Source organism: Protopterus annectens, chromosome 2.part0, assembly GCF_019279795.1.
Source record: "Protopterus annectens isolate FY-2018-M chromosome 2.part0, PAN1.0, whole genome shotgun sequence".
NCBI lineage: Eukaryota > Metazoa > Chordata > Ceratodontiformes > Protopteridae > Protopterus > Protopterus annectens.
In genome coordinates this window covers 1634212905-1634238358 of record NC_056728.1, presented here as the reverse complement: position 1 = coordinate 1634238358, position 25454 = coordinate 1634212905, and the positions used below count along the sequence as shown (strand labels likewise).

General features: G+C 40.4%; 1 protein-coding gene across 1 annotated transcript in view; it reads left to right on the top strand.

Moving 5' to 3' along the window:
- HPGD (15-hydroxyprostaglandin dehydrogenase) overlaps positions 1-25454 on the top strand; it is a 627924-nt gene that overhangs the window by 134156 nt on the left and 468314 nt on the right. Inside the window, exon 3 of the mRNA XM_044061709.1 lies at positions 13058-13164. Within this exon, the coding sequence (XP_043917644.1) occupies positions 13058-13164 (107 nt within the window). The remainder of the gene's footprint in view (positions 1-13057; positions 13165-25454) is intronic.

The window sequence follows — 25454 nt, the reverse complement described above, 5'->3', positions numbered from 1 at the left end:
GATCATAGGTTTACCCCGGGTATCACTTCTGTGTCACTGTTAGACAGAGGCATATTATACTAACCTCGAAAAAGGGCATAGCAAAATAAATTTAAAATGGGTGGTGAAAGCCAAACACATTCTGGCTAGGCTTATAAATGCCCTAGGGCAGATAGCCTAGTATGAACCTATGAACCTATGAACCAGTTGTCCATTTCAGTGAGGCCTTTCTGTAGGATGTATGTGTCAGCTGGTGTATCAACTATGGCGCCTAGTTTGCAGTCATCTGCGAACTTTGTCAGCCACAACCCTCCCATGTTTGCTTTCACATCTGAGAAATAAATGCCGAACAAGAGCGGTCCCAGGACAGAGCCCTGTGGGACACCACTTGTGACTGGCTTTGAGTCTGACATGGCTCCAGCGATTTTGACTTTATGGGTTCTATCCTTTAGCCAGTTTGCAACCCATCTTGTGACATATGGATTTACATTTAAGCTGTTGAGCTTATCTATGATGCCTGAGTGGGGTATTGTGTCGAAAGCTTTAGCCAAGTCCTGGTAGGCTGTATGGACTGCTTTGCCCTCGTCAATGGCTCTAGTGACTGTTTCAAAAAATTCAACCAGGTTCAAAAGGCAGGATCTGCCCTTTACAAAGCCGAACTGGGTGGGATCAAGTGTCTGTAGGTCCCCAATGTCTCTGTTTATGAGTTCCATAATGATTCTTTCCATAGCTTTGCAGACCAGGCTGGTTAAGCTTATGGGGCGGTAGTTACCAGGGTCTGTAGAGGTGCCTCCTTTGTGGAGTGGGACCACTGTTGCTGTACGCCAGTGTTCAGGTACATATCCTGTAATAAGGCTAAGGTAAAATAGCATTTTTATGTGCAGGTTTAGCTCCTCTTGGAGTTCACGTAGCACGCAACCTGGGATACCGTCAGGTCCCATTGATGCTGTGGTTTTAGCTTTGCTGAGGGCGGTTCTCACCTGGACATCTGAGATGACAGGGAGGTTACATTCAGCTGGGATAAGTATTTCTTCTTTTGGGGGTGAGGGAGGGGAGAAATTTGCACTGAACCTGTCTGCCAGAATGTTGGCAATATCTGTGGGTTCAGTGTATTTTTTGTCATTGTGAACTAATTCTGAGCATATCTGAGGGTTTCTGCCCAGGTTTCTAACATAGCAGAAGAAGGCCTTGTGGTTATCTTTAGTGTCCATAGCGATTTTTGTCTCAAAGTTGGCCTTGGATGTTTTTATGAGAGCATGTAGCTTTCTACTAGTGCTGATCAGAGATGCCTTCTCTTTATGGGATTTTGCTCTGTCGTGCAGTAGCTTCCTTCTTTTGTTATACAATTTGTTTATGGATGGGGTACACCAGACAGGATGCCTGCCTTTGGTGGAGAGGGTCTTGGTTTTATTTGGGATTGCATGATCCATGCATTCTTGGAGATGTCCGTAGACAGCATTTGTGAAGGATTCAGCATTGTGGGATGTGGTTTCCACTGGCCCAGTGGGCTTAAAGGATACCATCTCAGTCTTAAGAAGTGTAAAGTCGGCTTTTGAGAAGTTTTTCACTGTAGTCTTTTGTGTTGGGGGAGGAGGTGGGATATGTATATCCAGGGTGATTAGTTTGTGGTCAGATCTCACTAGTGAGGGGTATACTTCAGGTGTGGAGCACTTTGTCCCCATGTTTGTGATGATCAGGTCTAGTATATTATCTCCCCTTGTGGGAGAGGTGACTAGCTCTTCCATTGCATTTGAATTTATGAATTCCAGGAACCTTTGGGCTAGGGTGTTAGGGCTAGAATAATGCACCTAGTCTATGTTAGGGTAGTTGAAGTCACCCAATATGATGGTGTTTGGTGAGACATTCATATCCTCCAATGTCTTCAGGAAGGCTGAATGGGGTTCCTGAGATTGGGAGGGTGGTCTGTAACATGCTACCAGTTGTATAGCAGTTTTGCCTATGGTTAGTTGCACCTGGATGGTCTCTGATGCTTCATGTGTTGCCACTAACCTAGAGGTGTGGGTGTCCTTGATGAATATGGACACTCCCCCTCCCTTTTTGGTTTGGCCCGAGTTTTGAGGCCGAAAAACATGATATGAGGTATAGCCTGGTAGCACTGGGGTGCTCTCAGGAGCCTTGAACCAGGTTTCAGTTACTGCACAGACATCAATGTTCTCCATACTGAGGAGTGCTTCGAGAGCCTGCATCTTGAGATTTAGACTTCTGGCGTTGAGCAGCATTACCCTTAATTTTTTTCCATTTTCCATATTTGTACTTGCTTTGGAGTGACCTGAGTGCGTGTGTTATGTGGCGGATCCTAGCTCCCGATAGGCAGCTCACCATTACCCTCTCCTTGTTCAGCCTGGTAAGCGGAACGTCAGTGTGTCTGACTATAGAGTCACCTATTACTAGTGTATCAGGCATGGTGTTTGGCCTTAAGGGCTGTGATTGTTTGACACACTGATTTATTGTAGTATATGTTGCATGTGTTATCTTTTGAGGTGGTGGATTTTTGGGTGTCTGCTTTGGGAGCCTCTGTTGTTTTGGTAAGTTTTTTGTTAGAGCCTCCGAGTATGTCTTTGTGTTATTATGTGTTTGGTTTGCAGTTGTGGTAGGTCTATGTGGGACTGGGTTTGCTGTGTGTGTGGTTACCTTCTCCTCCTGTCTGGTCTTGCCAGTCCTGAGTTGAGAGAGTTCAGCCTCCAGTTTGGCTATATAGTTGCATCTCTCACATGTATTTGTGTTTGTTGGGAGGAGGAGAGGGTTGTCCATGTACATGAGACAATTGTAGCATTGTCTCAAGATTTCCAGATTAACCAGCTGGACCGGAGAGGATGCTAGTAATCTACCACTCAACATGCTAGAATATTATAAGGGAGTGCTGTGCCTTTAAGGGAAGTGGGTACTCACAGGGGTGGTAGGTGGATGTAGTGCTTACTTTAGTTTGAGAGTGCTTACTTATAAGAGAGGTTTTGAGAACAAGTGCTAGGCTTATAATAAAGCGAGTAGACTGATTATTATAAGAGTAGAGCTTTCTTAAGGGAAAATTTGAAGAGCAGACTTGGCGGAGCCAGAAAAAGCTTAACCTTGTTTAAACAAGATTTAAATAAGATTTTAAACAGGGAACTTCAAAAGAGCTAGAAATGGTCCAAAACAACCAATTACTACAAGCTTTTGTGCTGAGGTCACTCCTTCAGGGACAGATAGGCTGCTCAAGACTCCCCACTCCCACTGGTGAGCAAAGAAACTCCCTTTTATCCAAGTAAGGCAATGGACAACACAGGAACTACACCACAGCCCAGAATACAGCAAAGTCTGTATACTGGTCGAGCAGAGGCGGGAAAACAAGGATATTTTTTTTGTTTTTTTTTTGTTTTTGAAATAGAAAGCACACAGAAATGCAGTAAACAGTAATAAATCAGTTACACAGGCTAGCACACTTTAGTGGGCAGCCTCAACAGTTAAATTTAACAAACAAACAAACTTTCGACCCATTTTCGACCAAATGTAACCTTAAGTGCAGATAATATATAATGCAACAAACAGCTAAAAAAACAGTTTAAGCTTGTTCAAAGTAAGCAAGAAAAGATATTTTAGGTAAAAAACAGCAAATAATACTTAAATCAGGAAAGTAGTCGCTTTTCTCAGTTCTCTGCTGCTAGGACCACTCTGCAGGACCACGAGGAGCTGTTTCTGAGTAGTATAGCCAGAAAAAAATGCTCAGAGGTGGATTTTAAACAGGGAACTTCAAAAGAGCTAGAAATGGTCCAAAACAACCAATTACTACAATCTCTTGTGCTGAGGTCACTCCTTCAGGGACAGATAGGCTGCTCAAGGCTCCCCACTCCCACTGGTGAGCAAAGAAACTTCCTTCTATCCAAGTAAGGCAATGGACAAGACAGGAACTACACCACAGTCCAGAATACAGCAAAGCCTGTATACTGGTCTAAACTAGTCGAGGAGAGGCAGGAAAAAAAGTATATATTTTTTGTTTTTGAGATAGAAAGCACACAGAAATGCAGTAAACAGTAATAAATCAGTTACACAGGCTAGCACACTTTAGTGGGCAGCCTCAACAGTTAAATTTAACAAACAAACGTTCGACCAATTTTCGACCAAATGTAACTTTAAGTGCAGATAATATATAATGCAACAAACAGCTAAAAAAACAGTTTAAGCTTGTTCAAAGTAAGCAAGAGAAGGTATTTTAGGTAAAAAACAGCAAAAAATACTTAAATCAGGAAAGTAGTCGCTTTTCTCAGTTCTCTGCTGCTAGGACCACTCTGCAGGACCACGAGGAGCTGTTTCTGAGTAGTATAGCCAGAAAAAAACGCTCAGAGGCGGATTTTAAACGGGGAACTTCAAAAGAGCTAGAAATGGTCCAAAACAATCAATTACCACAAGCTCTTGTGCTGAGGTCACTCCTTCAGGGACAGATAGGCTGCCCAATGCTCCCCACTCTCACTGGTAAGCAAAGAAACTTCCTTCTATCCAAGTAAGGCAATGGACAACACAGGAACTACACCACAGCCCAGAATACAGCAAAGCCTGTATACTGGTCTAAACTAGTCGAGGAGAGGCAGGAAAACAAGGATATTTTTTTGGGGTTTTATTGTTTTTGAGATAGAAAGCACACAGAAATGCAGTAAACAGTAATAAATCAGTTACACAGGCTAGCACACTTTAGTGGGCAGCCTCAACAGTTAAATTTAACAAACAAACAAACAAACTTTCGACCAATTTTCGACCAAATGTAACTTTAAGTGCAGATAATATATAATGCAACAAACAGCTAAAAAACAGTTTAAGCTTGTTCAAAGTAAGCAAGAGAAGGTATTTTAGGTAAAAAACAGCAAAAAATACTTAAATCAGGAAAGTAGTCGCTTTTCTCAGTTCTCTGCTGCTAGGACCACTCTGCAGGACCACGAAGAGCTGTTTCTGAGTTTTATAGCCCTATAATATCACATAAAAGGGATATTGTGAATGTTATGTTAGGTTAATGTAGTACGTTTTTCAAACATTGATTGTAGGTCTTTTTTGTCTCACATTTAGGGATTGCGATCATTACGTTATTGAGGTATGAGTGGAAACTATTTATAGCCATCTGAGTTCACTTTCATATAGTTAAGTCATTTGTGCCTTTAACATGTAGAGCACTCGATCATGTGTACTGAGTGAATGAGTAACAGTGAGTCAGCACTAGAAAATGCTGAGGTGTGAAATTTCATAATAGAAAACAGCAAAAAATAACCTCCAAAATGACACAAAAACTGCAAACAGAATCCAAATTTATTCCAGACTTTAGCACCTCGACCAAGCAGTCTTCAAGAAGTATAAAAAACTTTACCCAAGCATTCCCCTTAAATACCCACCAGACAAAACTAATAATTCAGTTAAAAAATCAATTACATACAGTTACATAGTTAAATAAAACATTTCCAATTAATTTCACAATTAAGACCCTGAGGAACCATAGTGTTATATTTTAAAATAAAGAAAGATTCTTTAAATAACAATTGATTATAGGTTCATAGGTAGGTACTAGGCTATCGACCCTGGAGCCCATACAAGCCCAGCCAAAAAGGTACCCTGGCTTTTGCCACCCAAGAAAATTATTTTCCTATGCCACTGTTGAGCAGAGCCACAGAGGTGATCCCCGGGGTGAATTTCCTATTTCCCACCCAATCATCAAGATTTTTCTTGAAGAGTGCTAATGAAGAGCTTTGTTTGATATAGATAGGTAGTTTATTCCAGAGTATGGGAAGTCTCTAGGACAAGAATCTATCCCTCCAGCATGTTCTGTTTATTGTGGTGACAATGTTTAGGTCCCTAGAGCATGTAGCTTGGAGGGATTGGGATTTCTTTAAGTGGAGCATGTCCAAAAGCTCTGGATTTGACATAGCTTTGTATGTTAGGCAGAGATCATCTCTTAGTAGGCGATATGCGACGGAGTAAAGCTGGAGTTTTTTGAGACGGTCAGCGTAGGGCATCTGTTTGAGGCCAGTAATCCTCTTTGTGAGGTATTTCTGTGGCCTTTCCAGTTGTTGGAGATGTCTTGTGAGGTACATACCGAAAGGGGCATTGTACTCTATAATGGGTCTAAGTGATGAGTAGAGGGGAACAATGACCTCTTTTTTTCTGGATGAGAAACCTTTTGTAATGAGGTGTGCCACATAGAAGGATTTCCTGACTACTGTGGCTATGTGATTATCAAAGGAGAGACTACTGTCCACCTGTGTCCCAAGGTCTCTTATCACACTTTTGGTGTTAAGTATACTACCGCCTATATTGTAGTTCATGGGTACAGAGTTTTTACCAAAGGGGATAACAATGCACTTTTTGGCATTGAGCTTGAGGCCATGGCTTTGACACCAAGCATTTGTCTCAGTGAGGCCCTTTTGTAGGATGTCCACATTGTTAGGAATTTTGATTATGGCTCCTAGTTTGCAGTCATCTGCGAACTTCGTTAGCCAAAGACCTTCTGTGTTAGCCTGTACTTCAGTGAAGTAGATACCAAACAGGAGAGGACCCAGGACTGAACCCTGTGGTACTCCACTTGTCACTGGTCTGAAGTCGGATTTGGAGTCTGCTACTTTCACAGTGTGGGTTATGTCAGTGAGCCAGTTGGCAACCCATCTTGTGACATAGGGATTTGTACCTAGTTTAGTGAGTTTATCTATAATTCCAGAGTGGGGGATGGTGTCAAAAGCCTTGGCAAGATCTAGATAGGCTGTGTGATCCACCTTACCCTTGTCTACGGCTTTGGTGACTGCTTCAAAAAAGTCAATCAGGTTTAGGAGACATAATCTGCCTTTTACAAACCCAAACTGGGTGGGATCCAGAGTTTGAAGATTACCAATGTTAATGTTTATAAGTTCCATGATGATACGTTCCATGGCCTTGCAGACCAGGCTAGTCAGGGTAATGGGGTGGTAGTTCCTGGGGTCTGTGGTGGCTCCCCCCTTGTGGAGTGGGATAACTGTTGCTGTGCGCCATTCAGCAGGCACAAAGCCTGAGTTGAGGCTATGATTGAACATGGTACTTAGGTGGGGTGCCAGTTCGTTCTGTAGTTCATGTAGAATGCAGCCAGGGATGTTGTCTGGTCCCATGGATGCTGTGTTTGTGGCTTTGTAGAGTGTGTTTTTTTCCTGTGCAGCCGTGATTACAGGAACTTTGCATTCTTCCAGTATAGAGATGGGCTCTTTAGGGGGTGAGAGGGGGGTAAAGTTATCACTGAACCTATCTGCCAGGATGTTGGCAATATCAGTTGGGTCTATATATTTAGTGCCATTGTGCTGTAACTCAGAGAGCAGATCTGAGTGTTGCCATTTGGATTCTTGACATAGCTATAGAATGCTTTGTGGTTGTCTTTAGAATCAGTGGCGATTTTGTTTTTGTAACTAGCTGGAGGATTTTATCAAGGATCGCAGCTTCTTACTGAGGCTGACCAGGGAGCTCCTCCACTCGTGGGATTTCACTCTCTTTTGAAAGAGTTTCTTCTTTCTGTTGTATAGTTTGTTTATGGCAGGGGACCACCAGATTGGCTTCCTTTTTTTGGAGGATAGCATCTTGGTTCTGTTTGGGATAGCACGATCCATGCACTCATGTAAGTGCTTATAAAGTGCAATTGTGTAGGATTCAGTAGTCGTATCTGTATTGTCCATCTGCATGGGTGTCATGAAGTTCACCATTTCTGTCTTAAGAAGCATGAAGTTGGCTTTGGAGAAATTTTTTATTACGGTTTCCTTAACAAGGGTGGAGGCAGGATGTGGATATCTAGGGTAATTAGCTTATGGTCGGATTGGACTAATGAGGCATTGACTTCAGGTGTGGAACACTGGTCACTCATATTGGTAATGACTAGATCTAGGATATTGTTACCCCTGGTGGGGGTGTGGATAAGTTGATCCAGGGCATTGGAGTTTATGAATTCCAGAAAGTGTTCAGCGAAGGAGTTGGTACATGAGTAGTTTTCCCATTTTATGGTGGGGTAGTTGAAATCGCCCATTATTAGGGTGTTTGGTTGAACCCTAATATTTTCCAGTACATCAAGAAAAGAGGAGTGGGAATCCTGGGGCATGGTGGGTGATCTGTAGCAAGCTACAATATGGATTGCAGTTTTGCCCAGAGTTAGTTGCACTTGGATAACCTCGGCTGCATTATGCTGAGCAACTAGCCTGGAGGTGTGGATATCCTTAATGAATATGGATGCACCTCCACCTTTGATGTTCCAGTACAGGTTACATGGCCGAAAAGTGTAGTATGAGTTATAGCCTGGTAGTGCAGGGGTGCTCTCTGGAGCCTTAAACCAGGTCTCAGTCACTGCACAGATATCGATGTTCTCCATTTTAAGGAGTGCCTCGAGTGAGTGCATTTTGAGATTTAGACTTCTGGCATTGAGTAGCATCACCCTCAGTTTTTGCTTGCCTGTTCCTGTTACAGTGGTGAATTTGTCATTTGAACCTTGCCTAAAAAAAGCACTATAGGGGCGGCAAGAACCTTAGCCAGTATCCGGAAACCCAGGGGTGACAGGTGTAGGCCATCTCTGGCAAAGCATCGTGGTCTGTCGACCATGTCATCCCAGGCAGACAGATACTGGATCCCTTTAGAATGGCACCAGAAGCTTAGCCAATTGTTGAAGTCAATCATTTTGTCCTTGTACTGCGGCATCATTCTGGGTGATGGCAGAATGCTACTCAGGGCTAGGGTCATACCTGCCTGGGCTACAAGATCGGAGAACTGTTCCACGTCTCTTTTCATGTAGTCCAGGGAGGTACGTCTCAGGTCGTTCACACCAACATGGACAATGACAGAGTCATATTTGTACTTGTTGTGGAGTGACCTGAGTGCGTGGGTTATGTGGCGGATCCTGGCACCCGACAGGCAGCTGACAGTAACCTTCTCCTTGTTTAGCCTGGTGAGTGGGACATCAGTGTGCTTGACTATAGAGTCTACTATGACTAGTGTGTTGGGTACGTTGTTTTGCCTTATTGGCTGTGGTTGAGTGGCACACTGAGTCTGCGGGCTATGTGTCATTTGGGTTGTGTTGGGGGTGGAGGTTGCTTGCATTTCTGCTTTGGAGGTCTCTGTTGCTTGAGCAGATTATTATTGAGAGCCTCCGCGAATGTTTTTGTATTTCTATGTGTGGATTTTGGTGGTATAGATTTAGTGAGACTATGTGATGAGTGTGGTGTGGTGCAAGTGTTTACCTTCTCCTCTTGACTGTCAAGTTCAGTCTTGATTGGAGAAAGCATTACCTCCAGTTTGGCTAGATAAGTGCAACCTTCCTTCATCTCCTAATTTTACAAATATTTTTTTTCCAAAATAGTAGCCTGTAATAATTTATAGTCACTATTGTGACATTCTTTAAAGTAGACAGCAATAGCACTTTCAGTTTTACATTTTTAATGTCTCTGACGTGTTTGCAGACGACACTTAAACATTCTCTTTGTCTCACCTATATACACCAAACTACATGGACAACGTAAAGCGTATATAATGCCTTCAGTAACACATGAAAAATGTCCTAATATACAGAACTTATTGTTTCCAATTTTATCAAAACTTTGAACAATCAATTCACAAATACTACATCTTCCACATGGAAAAGTTGCCTTTAGCAATGGACCTATTGTAATTTTTTGGAAGTACATCTAGTAGGTACAGAAACTAATGAAATCTTGACTTCTGTATTTAGAAAGTTTCAGGATGGTGGGCAGTTTTTACATGGTTCTAGCTGTCGCCACATGCATTTAATTAATTCCCTACCATATGGGAAACTTTTTACGACTTCATAGAATCTGTAATAATAAGAAAGATTGATCTAAAGCACTTTTATCTACTTCCATTATATTCCTGAATAGAGGGTATTTGATGTCTAATGTTATTGAGGCTTTGGACGAAATCCATGAGTATTATTATTCTACTAATAATAATTATAATTGTGTGAGAAATATTTATGGAAGTAGGACTACATCTCTACAAGGTAATATATATATATATATATATATATATATATATATATATATATATATAGTAATGACAATAATGTTCTTAGTGAACAGATACAACAACAGGTTAAATATTACTAGAAGTGTTTGATAAGGGAAGAAAAATTAAGAAAGTTGTCTAACCACCATCCAGTTTTCTCATTTAAGAAAGGGACCAGTTTGTCAGACAAACTGGTAAAATCTTACTTTATAGCCCCTGTAGAAAGTTTTACAGTAAATCCATTGCTAAAGGGAACTCTTCCATGTGGAAGATGTAGTATTTGTAAATTGATTGTTCAAACTTTTGATAAAATTGGAAACAATAAGTTCTGTGTATTAGGAAATTCTTCATGTGTAACTGAAGGAAGTATATATGCTTTACGTTGTCCATTTAGGTTAGTGTACATAGATGAGACTAACAGAATGTTTGTGTCATCTGCAAGAACATGTCAGAGACATTAAAAAATGTAAAATTGAAAATGCTATTGCTGTCCACTTTAAAGAATGTTACAATTTTAACTATAAATTATTACATGCTACTGTTTTGGAAAAAATATCTGTAAAATTAGGAAATGAAGGAAGGTTAAAAGATCAATTGTTATTTAAAGAATCTTTATTTATTTTAAAATATAACACTATGGTTCCTTAGGGTCTTAATTGTGAAATTAATTGGAAATGTTTTATTTAATTATGTAATTGTATGTAAGTGATTTTTTAATGTAATTATTAGTTTTGTCTGGTGGGTATTTAAGGGGAATGCTTGGGTAATGTTTTTTATACTTCTTGAAGACTGCTTGGTCGAGGCGCTAAAGTCTGGAATACATTTGGATTCTGTTTACAGTTTTTGTGTCATGTTGATGAAATTTCATAATACTGTATGATGGATGCATTGCAATGCAGTTTTGGGAAAGTAGTGTGAGAGATTATGATTAAACTTCTTAGTTGGAACATTTGCATCATTGTTTTTACATTTAAATCTAACAGCCAGCCAAATTCCTTCCCTATCAATATTTTGTTAGACTCACACACACAGACCATTTTCTGGCCATCAACAACTGTTTAGACCAATGTATTTCAGTGCCAGGAGTGTTAAAGCTCTTGAGAACTAGAAAACTGCAACTCTTGTTATTTCAGAATCTTTCCTGAAGCCAGCACACACACACACACACACACACACACACACACACACACACACACACACACACACACACACACATACACACATACATATTTCGGTCTACTTCTAAATTTCAGTGTTTCAAAACTTTGAATTTCTTATGGTCGAGACTATAAGATCGAAGATTTGAAACTTTGAACCATTTAAAAGGGGATCGCCATACAGTGCAGAATGGTATAGTTACCATTTTCCTCACTCTAGTGCAATCTCGGAGTTGGTATATTTAATTTGTAGGGAGTTGGGGGTGAAGGTGGTTTGGTCCTCCAAAAAACATAAAAAAAGATTTTTTTGTTTTTATATTTTTTATTTACTTTTCAAAATTTGCAAACTTTGATCTTATAGTCTTGACCATAAGAACGTCTAAGTTTTGAAACTTTGAAATTTAGAAATAGACCCATATATATATATATATATATATATATATATATATATATATATATATAGTGAAAAAATTGCATTCCCCCTCTTAGAATCACAGTATTCTAAGAATTTATAGAACATTTTTATTGGTGATTTAAATGTTGCTAAACAGGATACATTTGTCCCATCCTGACATGACTTTTACTCAGTTGTACAAAGTGTATATTATTTTTTCTTTTTATCTTAATTTTTTGTAATCATTGCTTAGGAGCTTTTCTCCCCAGGTCTCCACTGAAAACAGGCTTCTTGCCCAGTGGAACATTACCCAGTTAACAAATGTAAAATAAATAAATAATGACTTTTAGACTATTTTGTTGTATTTTGTAATTGATGAGTAACATTAATAACTATGAATGCTTGCAGGTTGTCTGACTCTGGTTTAAGCCAAGTCCAGAAAGTAATATCACAGTAACATTCATTGACCTCTTTCATCTGTCAGTTTCCAAACCCACAAGTTAAAATCCTGTAGCTGAGAATTACATCTCCAGTTTGGGGGGTTTATAAGACACAGTCATCAGATCATATACATGGGGGTATACATGTAAGATGCTTTAAATAACTACTCAGCATGTTATGGTTTTGGTTACATCTCTAGTTAAAATCCATCCAGGAGTTGTTTCCATTGTTGACATTTGCTGCTTCTCTGTGCACAATGTCTGCACAAACTTTCTTTTAGTAGGCAGGTGTTCTGCCATTATTTGGTTGTCACAAGCCTGACATGACTTTTAGACTTGACTCCTTACCTGTTTGACTTATAGAATCCTACTAATTAGACACTTGTTTTTATGAGAAGAACTGCAGTTAAAAGACAGTGCTGCTTCCCCACATATCAAAAGCTTTTTTTGCTTAAAGAAATATGGCCTAAAGTCATTTCAAGGCAGACGAAGTAGAGCTGAGTACATTTTCAACCACAGTCTACGACTAGAAACAAATTTAGAGCCGGTATTCAGGGAAGTTAGACTTCAAGAAGCAGAAAGAGTCTTCTTGCAAGTCCAAATCTTGTGGAGTAGCAAATAACTATTATTAAATACAGGCATTTTTCCTAATGATGGAAACCCAGTCTGGCATCCTGTAAGGCAACTTCTGGCTTATATTTCTTTTAGAATGAGACCCCTAATGCCTCCTTTATCATTTCTTAGAGATATCTAATGAGTACATTACATTGTTTATATTTCTGGATCTTGGGTATGTACTATGTAGTACTCAGGTAGTTTCTTAATGTTCTGAGTTACTTGTCTGCTCTATTTCTATAGTATCGGATTTTGTTATGCTTCATGCAGCTGATATCATATTTGTCTAGCAATTACACTTTTGTGCTGTGCCATGTGTGGACCTGTTGCATGCTTGAGATACTTTTCTCTCTGAATCAACTTAGAAAGTCACCTGGCTTCATTGTTGTCATTCAGTTATCAAATCTAAGAAAGTGCATCAGTAAAATTTTGATTCCTTGACTGTTTGTATTTATTAACCTATTGCACGCTGTGGATTTTAGATGTTTTTAGGAAGACATATGAGCATTTCGGAAAACTGGACATTGTGGTAAATAATGCTGGTATAAACAATGAAAAAGACTGGGAAGAAACGATTCAAGTTAATCTGGTAAGATTTGTTCGTGTAATTAAATATTTATTAAGTTTTCTGTAAGCTAGTGGTGAGAAGGCATAAAGTAATCTGTGCATATGTCAGTATCAAATCAATCAAATCATGATGCAATGTTAGTCTTTCTTTGTGCAGTGTCAGTTTATACACTATAAAACACTAAACCAACACACACAAGGTCTTTAATTCAGTTTTGAGAGCGATTTATGAATTGAATAATGAAAGAAAAAAAATACATAAGAGGAATGAGAATTTAATTTTTGAGATGAATCTGTCTTTTTGTTCCCACTTCTGCACAGCTTTACATAGATTCCTCTAAGTTAATATTGCATTTATAATAAGAGTTTCTCTCTGCAGCTGCCATTGACTCAGGTTTGAGTCCTAGTGACTTGATGAATTAAAGATCCAAAAAGAAGTTGGTTCCATGCTAGTCCAGCAAGTTCTTTCAGGATCATCCCTATGGTTGTCATCAACGTGTCCAGCCATCTGGTTGCAGGTGGCCCTATTCGCCTGGTGGACTTCCTGTATCAAACTGCAAACAGAACCAGAATTACCCAATGTAAAGACTTAAATCTTGCCTGTGATAAAAATAGGACCTACTGGATAGGAAGGTATGTATCCCAGAAACTTCTCCCTCCCTGGAACAAGCTTCTCATCCATGTAAAGCAGAGTTCCTCCCTAACCCAATTCAAGTACAACTTGGATGAATGGATGAGGAATGCATCTCTGGGTTGGCACCTCTGTCTCTAATGAACAAAGGCAGCCTGCAAATGGTTCATCCCCCAGGTCTCTGCTTGTACGTGTTTCATCTCCCAATCCACTGTTTAGACTTACCAAAGTTTCAAGAACTCACCAGAGATTTGGGATGCATGGCTAGGCTTAAAAAGGGCCCAGTGGTCATTAGCCTAGTAAACACCTATGAACCTAGGGATACATACCTGTCTGTCTAGTAGGTCCTATTTTTATCACAGACAAGAATTAAGTCTTTACATTGGGTAATTCTGGTGTTTGACTTGTGGATATGCAGGAGGTCCATCAGACTGCAGGCTGGCAATTCCTTGCATGCTAGGCACTGATCCCCCTGAACAGTCAGTCAGAAAGAGATTGCTTTGTGATGGTCTGCATAAAACATGTTATTTACATCTTGTATTCCTTTTAGTGAGGAGCCTGTGTGTATGTTCCAATTGTTGGATGTGCCTGGTTAGGTACATAGTAAAGGTGATAGTACCAAATGATAGTCTGATGAACACCAAATATATTGGAGCAATGACCTCCTTGGACCTAGATGCCATACTGTTATTTGTAAATTGCACAACATAGAATGATTTCCTCACTACCATAGACACACGATGGTCAAATGCTAGATTGCTATCTTTGTGTGTCCCTAACTCCCTGAATACTGTGTCGACATTTAGGGGTGTATTGTCAATATGATAGTTACCAGGGGTGGCTGATGTCCCAGAGGATACTATTATATATTTCTTGACATTTAGTTTTATTCCATTGCTCTGACACCAGTTAGTTCCCCATGTCAGACCTTCTTGGAGAGCATTAATGTCAGTGAGGGATTCTGTAACTGCTCCTGATTTTCAAATATCAACAAATTTACTCAAACAAAGGCCTTTGATGTTGACCTTGACTTAACTGAAGTAGATGCCAAAAATAAGTGGTCTCAGGACTAGTCCCTGAGGGACTCTGCTAGTGACTGGCCTCTTTGTAGAGGTGCGCTCCCTAAGTCTAGCTTCCTGTGTCCTGTCTGTCAGCCAGCTGGCTATCCTGCAGGTGACATAAGGGTTTATAGCTAATTTCTTTAGTTTGTCAGCAATGCTTGAGTGGGGTATTGTGCAAAAATGCCTCAGTTTGGTCAGAGTAGGGACTGCAAACTGTTTTGCCCTTTTCCATTGCTTTGGGGACCTTATCAAAGAAGTCCACCAGGTTGAATAAGCATGACCTGTCCTTAAACAAAAATGGTTTGGGTCCAGTGTCTAGAGGTTTCTCATGTCATTATTGATCATTTCTATAATAATTCTTACCATGGCTTTGCATGTGAGATTAGTGAGACTTACGGATCTGTAGTTTCCATGGTCTGTAAATGGCCCTCATTTGTGATGTGGGTTGATGGTTGCCATTCTCCATTCGTGAGGCTTGAAGCCTTTTTGGAGGCTATGGATTAATAGTGATTCCAGGAGACCTGATAGGTCATGCTTCACGCTATTTGTAAGGCAGTCATGGATATTGCCCGAGCCCATCAATGCACTGTTCTTGCCTTAGAGAGGGCATAGAGTACCTGTTCCCTAGTGATAAAAGGGGAAACTACATTTGATAGCATTTCCTGAGGGGATGCCTGAGGGGAGAGAGTAATAAAGTTAGAGCCGAATCTGTCTGCCAGTTGGTTTGCTATATCTTCTGGCTCAGTATAGATGGCTTCATTAACAATGAGCTCACCACACAGTTGTGTACTGCCTTTGAGGTTGGGGATATAGCTAAAAAGTGTCTTGTACTTGTCTTTGGCCTGTGAGGCCAAATTTACCTCATTTTTTCAAATTTGTCCTCTGAGTTGCCTGTTTAGCTTGTTGAGAGCACTTTTATCTTGCAGGGTGTTACATCTCCTAATTTTTGCCATGATTCTCTTCCTGTTGTTATACAGCCTATTGATTTGATTTCACCATGGTGGCTTGTTTTTTGAGTACTTATTTCTGGTGGGAATAGCTGCCTCTATACAGCTATTAGCATGCTTGTATAGGGTTCCTGAGAACAAGTCCACAGAGGCAGCAGTGTTCTCAAAGTTTAGAGGGGCTTGAAATATTGTCAGATTATCATTTATCAGTTGGAAGTTAACCTTAGTGTTAGCTGGGGTACCTTTACATCAAAGGACACCATTTTGTGGTCTGACATTGCCGGAGAGGGCATTATACTAGGGGGTATGCAGATGTCTCCCATATTAGTGAAGATGAGATCCCACATGTTTGCACCCCTGGTCGACGTACTGACAGTCTGGTCCAGGGCAATTGTGTTAACAAAACCCAGGAATCTCTATGTCTGCATGTTTGGTGTTGTATATGATTCAAAGTTAATATAGTGGGGTAATTAAAATCATCCATGAGTAGGGTATTAGGTAGGATGCTGGGTGTTTCCAGTAAGCTTAAATATGTATTATGTGTTTCCTGGGTTATAGAGGATGATCTGTAGCTTGCAAGGAAGTGGTATGGGATTTTGCCTATGGTTATTTGAACATGGAGAAGCTCAAGTGCATTGTCCTGTTTGACCAGCCTTGAGGTATATTTATTTTTTATGTAAATTGAACCTCCTCCATCTTTAGTCACTCCCTGTGTAGTAGCTGGTCTAAATGTGTGGAAGGCTTTATAGCTTTGCACTGTCAGGGTGCTGTCTCTCTGCAGCTTTAAACCATGTCTCTATGACTGCACATACGTCAGCATACTCTAGGGTTAGGAAAGCATGTAGGGAGTGTAGTGTCTTGTTTAGACTCCTAGGGTTGAGCAGTAACACATTCAGATTTTCTTAGTTTTGATTTGCTATTTTGGAAGTACTTTCAGTTTGCCATTGCTTAAAAAAGGCATTGAGGGGGAGGACAATGTTTTAGCTAATATTCAGAAGCCTAGAGGGGAGAGATGCAGACCATCACTGGCAAAGCAGCTTGGTCCGTTGATCATCTCCTTCCATGCCGATAAACATTGCACCTCCTTAGAATAACACCAGAAACTATGACAGTTATTAAAGTCAGTCATCTTCTGTTCGTAGTGTGGCATCATATTTGGAGAAAGTAGAATGCTGCTCAGTGCTAGGCTCATACCAGCCAGGGACACATTTCCTGAGAGCTCCATGATGTTTGTCTTCATATGAAGAGTGTGAAGGTTAGATCATGCCTGCTCAACTTGGTCGACTTCTTTGAGTCAATCACCAGAGCTGTTAATGAAGGCAAGGTGGTTCATACAGCCTACCTTGATCTGGCCAAGGCCTTTGATACCATTCCCCACTCAGGAATCATAGAAAAACTCACTAAGCTAGGCATCAACCCATATATCACTGGGTGGGTTGCAAAGTGGCTCACAGATAAAACCCACAGTGTGAAGGTAGCTGACTCCAAGTCAGACTGCCGACCAGTCATGACTGGAATCCCACAGGGATCAGTCTCGGGTCCTCTCCTGTTTGGTATCTATTTCTCAGAAGTCCAGGCCAACACAAAGGGACTCTGGCTGACAAAGTTCGCAGATGATTGCAAGTTGGGGAGCCATTATTAACTCCTCAAGTGATGTTGGCATCCTACAGAAAGGCCTCACTGAGACCAACGACTGGTGTCAGAACCATGGTCTTAAGCTCAATGCCAAAAGAAGTGTCGTCATCCCCTTTGGGAAAAACCCAGTTCCCATGAACTACCACATCGATGGCAGTCCACTGAACACAGAAGGCATTATAAGAGATATGGGAACACAGGGTGACAGCAACCTCTCTTTTGACTACCACATTGCCACTGTGGTCAGAAAGTCCTTTTATGTGGCACATTTCATTACTAAGGGTTTTGCATCCAGGAAGAAAGAGGTCATTGTCTCCCTCAACTCTTACCTCATTAGGCCAATCATCGAGTACAATGCCCCATTTGACATGTACCTCACTTGACACCTTCAAAAACTGGAGAGGCCGCAAAAGAATCTCACAAAGAGGATCCTAGGCCTTAAACACTTGTACTATATGGACAGAATCAAAAGACTCCAACTATGCTCTGCCTCATATCACCTCCTTAGAGGTGATCTCTGCTTGACTTACAAAGCCATGTCTGACCCAGCTCTGTTAGAAATGCTGCATCTAAAGAAATCCCAATCCCTCCGCACCACACACTCCAGAGACCTCAACCTCATTAGCACAATCAACAGAATGTGCTGGAGGGACAGGTTCATAACGCAGAGACTGCCCATGCTATGGAATAGACTTCCCATATATGTCAAACAGAGCACCTCACTGGCCTTCTTCAAGAGAAATCTTGATGAGTAAATGAGAAATAGAAAATTCACCCCGGGATCACTCCACTCTACTCGACAGAGGCACTGGAAACTAAGGTTGGGAGGCACAATGCCAGGGTAATCCTATGGGCTAGGCTTGTAAAGGCTGCAGGGACATTTGCCTAGTACACATCTATGAACCTCTGAACCTATATAGTCTAGGGAGGTACATCTCAGGTCATTTGCACCAACATGGGCTATGACTAAGTTATACTGGTACTCGAGGTCCAGTGACCTGAGTGCATGCGTAATGTGGCAGATCCTGGCCCCTGATCAGGACCTGGCCTTAACTTTCTTGTTACTCAGCCTGGTGAGAGGGACATCAGTATGATGGATTCTCCATTGACCAGGATGTTGTCTTGTGTGGTGGCTGTATGTGTTAATGCGGGTACTGTTTTGAAAGATTTTATTTGATACTGCTGAGGGCGTTTCTTATGTGTGCTTCATCTAGGAGGTCTTTGGGGTTTAGAAGGGTTACATTTAATTGCCTCAGCACATGTGGGCCTATGTGTCTGTTTCATGCTGTGTGTGATGTGCAGTGTTTGTACTACTGGAAACTTGGCTGAAATTAGGTGTGCTTTTATGTGAGTGCTTTGCCTCCAGTGACATTTTGTAATTATAACTCTCACATACCTTACCAGTTTGAGAATTAGCTGGTTGTCAGTAAATGTGAGACAGTTTCTACATTGCCTTAGGATGTCCATATCCACCAAGCAGGTAATGGAGATAGTAAGAAAGTTTATATCCATGGCAACAGCCCCTTTTTATTGATTAGATGGTTGTGGTCAGAATATAGAGTAAAGTCAAGAGTATCTGGTTTTCAGCTATGGGGGGTAGTGTTTGTCATTGCACCAACTAGTTGCCCTGTATGCAGCTAGGTATTGGTGAAATTTCAAGAGTGCTTTTACAGGAAAACCTTCAACTAAAGGTGCCTGCATCTATACATAACACTGTCGAACACTTGACGGTAAACTACTAAAGTAGACCCTAATGATTTATGGCTGAAATATTTAGGGAACTATCCTGAAGTTAGACATTAGCTAATCAAACAGCACTTACTGAAAAGAAAGAATTAGCTTTGTCAAGAACAACGAATAGTGGGGATTTACCTAAATAGTTACTAGTTGGCTTCTACTAGTGGTGGTCTCACCACAGCTTCACACTGCTGGGATACAATACCCCTTTGCTTCTTTTCACACTAGACACAATACAGTAGCACTAATCTGAACATGAAAAGCAAGCCATGGGGTCTTTGGTGATCAACAGTCTTGTCACAGATGATGCGGGGGTGTAGAAACCTTGAATAGCAACCAGACCATACAGGAGGTTTCCACATAGGTTCATAGGTGTTTACTAGGCTAACGACCACAAGGGCCTTTTTAAGCTTAGCCATGCATCCCAAATCTCTGACAAGCTCTGATACCCTTGATAAGTGTAAGCATAGGCCTGGGAGATGAACCATTTACAGGTTGCCTGTTTGCATCAGCGACATGGGTGCCAAACCATGGATGAATTTCTGGTTTCCCATCCAGTTGTCCAAGTTGGACTTGAATTGGATTGGGGAGGAACTCTGCTTCATATGGATGGGGAGCCTGTTCCATAGATGGGGTAGTCTCTGGAATACATACCTATCTCTCCAGCAGGTCCTATTTATATCACAGGCAAGGTTTAAGTCTTTAGAACAGGTAATTCTGGTACTGTTTGTTTTGTGGATATGCAGGAGGTCCATCAAAGTGGGGTCTGACAATGCTCTGTATGTCAGACTTAGATCTCCCCTCAAAAGCCTGTAGGAGACAGAGTACAGGGATATCTAATCACTGCCCTATCAGAGGCAATCATGAATAAATGCCCTCTGCTCCTTCTCTTACTGGTAACAAAACAGCACAAATTCCAAGCTGGCACCTATGTGTTCCCGTGCTCCATATCTCACCAGGAGCAACATAGAAGTACTAATCACAAGATGACTACTGGGAGGCAGAATGTGGGTTCTCTAATGACCCATGGCCTTGGTCCAGATGTTGTAGACTTTAAACGTAAGGTGGAAAATTGGTAGAATATTCTAAGAATTGAAGTGTGCATTAACCAGTTAGATATGAAAGAGGGGGTAACTCAAGCTTTAGCAATCTAAGGAGAGAGCTGCTGATTTTAAAAGGGCAATATAGATTAGATGTAGGTGTGGACTTAATATTTTGTCTCTATGGAATACAGTAGGAGGGCTAATGAACTGAAATAACTGAAGGGGAAGTGACTTTACAAAATGTTCATTTTTCTCATTCCAACAATAACCAGTGAAACAGGGGAGGCAAGGAATTATGTGGTCATATTAACGTAAGGGACAGGCAGCTTGAGAGATGTGTGACTCACAAGAGAGATAGTTCTGGCTTCTTTCATAGTTTATGTATGCAGTAGAACAATATACAAAATAGAAGAAAGCAATAAAGCAATACAAATTACAAGAAAGCAATATAAACAAAAACAGACTAACCTTTCTCTCATAGCAGGCTATGAGAGAATCTGAGTAACCTATTCCTGTAAAGCCTTTCCAGCTGACATGTCTGTGACAAGCTTAAGGTCTAGATGCCTTTTGAAAGTTAGAATATTAACGCCCTGTGTTAAAATTAATGTGTAATCTTCTATTCATACAGGGTTTTTTTAAATAACTGAAAAATCTAGAACTGATAGTAGATGAAGATGATTGTATTGAAAAAGTGAGAAAACATTTGGTTATAAACCAATCTCAGTTTTACTAATTATTTTCAGCGGTCTTAAGGTTTAATGCATACAGGAATGTGTTAGTCCTCCCTCTGTTTAGTTGTAATCAGAGAATCTGAAAGATGGCATTTTATAAACTAGGTAGCAAGGCAGATATTTCTCTTCAGAAAACAGTGTGATTCCACTTTTGTTTTCATTCTAGCTCAACTTGCCAATCTCTTAATGAGAAATTGTTGTGCCCTGTCTAGCTGCATGCTATGATTTGTCAGTAGACTACAGACAGAACTGTATTTTGTAACTGGCTACATCAGGTACATATTCAGGGGAGAGTTATCTCCATGGAATGATTAGCAGTTGTCCTTAGCATTATGTGGGTTATGTCAGGGGCTTACATCAGATGGTCCGGCCAGCACCCTGGCTATTACATTCTGCACCTGTTAAATGCAGCCCAGTTTATGGTCTGGAAACCAAAGGAAAACAATATAACAGTAGTAAAGCCAATGTAAGACCAGATGTAAAACTAGGGTATGAAAAAGAGCGCCACTGTCTTGGGTAGAAGGTATAAGGGGACCATGGCCAGCAGATCCATTTTTTTTCACACAAAAATGAGGGCAAGGAGCAGATAGTCTGGAGAACGGTCTTTTTGTGCTCTCACACGGGAGTGTTCTCCTCCTTAGGAAAGATGATAGCAGTGCCAGATTGCATGCAGAGCATGAGGACATGAGGGATGGTGCATTAAGAACTGGCACTTCTCCTACTATGCAGAAGCACCAGTTTTCAGAAGGGACCTTTTTTTGTTCTTCCAATGAAGAGATGAGAGGGTGGGATGGGGATGAGGGCAGGAATCTGGTTAAAATGCCAGAGTTATGGAGAGGATATTTTTTTCACTCGAAATGAAAAGCTGGGGAGGTGTGCAGCCAGGTAGGAGAACAGCCCAGGTGCTATAAGAGGCAACAATGCTTGTGCAAAACTACTGAATGCACCCGTAGTACCAAATTAAAGGGATTAGGTGTTTTATCATCAGTATATTTCTAATGTGCAAAATTTGAATACTAAATAACTTCGGACACTGCTACAGCTCAGATTGTTGCATAAAGAAACAGCATTCCAAGTTGTTTCACATTAGTGAAATATGTGGCATGAAAATCATGAAGAAGCTGATGGCAAAACAAAACAAAATGGCTGACAGGATTTATGTCACTGGTTATAGTCCATTGTCAGTCACTTGTAGAGATCAGCAGCCAAGTGCACTGGAAGACCTCAGCAGCTGGCATTCAGATTGCATATGTGTCCAATAAATGCCTTTTAGACAGTAGAATGATTGATACAAACTGGCAGTGGACCTCAGGGAATGCTGTATTTCTCATTTGAACTTGCACCATTGCAGTGAGAAAAAATAAAAGATCACAAGGCTTGAATATAAAAGAGATGGAGAAATATTTGTTAAAGGATATGGCTCCCAGAAAAATATGTGACTCATTTGTAATCATTTCACAGAACTGCAATCACAAATGATTGAAACATCCTAAATGTAAATAGCACTTAGGAGCAAATGCATCACAAGGAAAAAAATGATTTTTTTGGGGGGTGCACCCTGTGACCCTTACTACTTATACATATCAACTCCATGGTTGGACCAAAATGGGAAAAGAGGAAACCTTCCTAGGAAAAGTTGGACAGTTATTCACAAGTGATCACACAAATGAGTCAATCACAAGTGTTTTAAAAGCAAGCCTGGTTCCCAGGATATCAGTTAAGCCACTGAATATTACTACAATGAAAAAGTAGAAAGGTTTCATTCCTTATTATATAAGAACATAGCGTACCATAGTGGTCTATGCAGCAAACTGTGAGAAGCCTCTGTGACCTGCAGAACTGGTAGCAACAAAAGTATGGAGAAGCATAAGTTCATCTCCTTGCAGGTCCCCAGTTAGTAGATCACAATGACAGGTGCATTTACAGTTATCTGGATGAACATTTGACCAATGTTGAATTAATGCATGTTATTTTGTCAGATATTCTCAGGGTTGCCATGCCTTTTTTGGGATCAGGGTTGTTATTTCAGTGGCAAGCTCATTAAGGACCAACTTTTTAAATCTAACCTGTTTAAACCAACTCATCAATAAGGCAATGAGTAAGATGTCCTGGAATGGAAACTACTCCAAAATAATGAAAATGATTCAAAGTTAAGCATTATAGCCAGAATATTTTAATAAATGTAATCCTTTTGGCATTGGCAGATAAACTTTCAACCTCTCTATGAAAAGAATGCTTTTCTTCCATGGCTCAGAATTCGGAATTCCTTCTCTTCAGTTGTGTCATTCATGTGTGCAGTGAGATGACATTTATCAGGAAAGTACTGCAGTCTGCATGTCTTCAGCAGGCTGAAAAAAACAAACATTTTTTTTATTTTTTTTTTTTTTTTAAATGTTTTTCAACTGTCTTCATTATTTCAGTGCATTCAAGAAGCAGAATACACACTGCAGACCTGGTAACTGTGGCATGGAAATTCTGCCAGATTATAACCTTTGCATATGATCTTATAAAAAGTCAAGCTATGTATCACAAACTGAGCTTTTGTAAACTGCTTAAGACCTACACGCTGTATGTTGTGCAGGCCTGGAGTACAGTGATTATTAAAAGCCAGATAAAGCTGTCTGATTTGGGAGGGACTAGTGTGTAGGTTACAGGTATAGATTATGTCATCTACACTTACTGATGTATAGGATAAGGGATCACAGTAAACAGTCAGGATTACATGAGCTGACAGCAACAAAAATATACAGGAAGTAGCACCTACTGGTGTTACATCAAACATCAGAATCAGTTCTCAGACTGAATTTGCAGTTTCTGCTAATGAGATGAGATGTCCTACTACTTTGCAGTCCTCTTGCTTTGTCACTGCACCATTAAGATGGTGGACATGGATTGCATTGCATTGACTATAAATGTAACTATGTACATATAATAAACTGAATTTTGAAATGATAAAAAAGTACTGAAAACTCTGAACATGTCTCTTGGTGGCCACTGCAGAGATGAGTCAAGGCTAATGTTCCCTTTCTAGATGTTTATGCAGTCCTTGAGCCTAGAACACAAGTATAATGTGATATTCCTGTATACCGAATGGCATTTAGTGTTTCACAGGGCTCTCTACAAAGCCCAGACTCTCTGTTTCCTGAACAGACATGTAGTCTGTCACAAGTAGTTGACTATCCAGCTCATCGCAAAACAACAAATCAATGTTTTGTGGTAGGTAACTCATCACATCCCCAAGTATGTGTTATATATACTACATATTTTTACAGCCTAAACCAAAATTCTCCAGCAAAGGTACAAACACTGCAGCAGCAGCATCGGTGCTCTAATTGTCCCAATAAGTTAACGGAGAACACAGCTGGTGAAGTGTAAAACTGATGCGCTAGTGTTCAATGAGTTAATCAACATGTAGAGAAGCTATTTCACTAGTTATTCTGATGACGTATTATGTATACCCCACTTGTCAAACTCTGCAATCTGCGCAAGAGGAGCAAAATTAACAGGTGACCACAGGTTTATCAAAGGTAACGTTATGACTGAAGCCTATTTCAGTGAAAGCCCATTCCTGTGAAAAAGTCTAACCTGCCTTGACCTATTGTGATCTCAGATGTGGTTATAAAAGGTAAGACCTGTCCTTTCCATGGAGGTGGGGGTTATACAGATTTTGCCTTGCATAGCACACTTTTTTTAACCTGCTTCAATGTGCAGTGCCACACAAACAGCATTTTGCCAAAAAGACCTTTCATGGTTAACTATTATAGTCCTTTGCTGAGTTGTAAGATTCACTGGTGACACAGAACTGTTGTGGTAAAACTACTTGTGCAGGAATGTGTCTGTTCTTGTGATTAATATAGATGTAACGCCATCTTATGAAACAGAAACCACTTGTTCTTAATCTTCATTGTTCCCATCTGTAAAACATGCTAATTACTTCACTGTGTCCTGGTATTATTTATTATGTAAATGCTTTCCCAGCGCAGTCTGTATATGGAACTCGTAATGGATTGCAGTAATGCAAAGATGATAAACAACCCTTTCTTGTCAATATACACCAAATAATTCTAAACAGAGAACACAGCGGGTGAAGTGTAAAACTGACATGCTAGTGTTCAATGAGTTACAGCGCTGTTTGTGTGGCAATGTGCAAGGCAAGATCTGTATAGCTCCCACCTCCATGGAAAGGACAGCTCATACCTTTTATAACCACATCTGAGATCACACTAGGTCAAGGCAGGTTAGACTTTTTCACAGGAATGGGCCTTCACTGAAATAGGCTTCAGTCATAACGTTACCTTTGGTAAATCTGTGGTCACCTGTGAATTTTGCTCCTTTTGCTGAACAAAATACTTGTTTATATATGTAAATATATTGTTTCTCTTTTAAAACATGATGTGTATAGACCTTGTGCATGTATTACTGCTTTGTATTTTTAACTGTCTTATGTAACTGATATATTTTTGTCCTACTTTTCAGACAAATGCAATAATTTCTGAAACTGTTTGCGTTATGAAGCTTTTCTCCTCA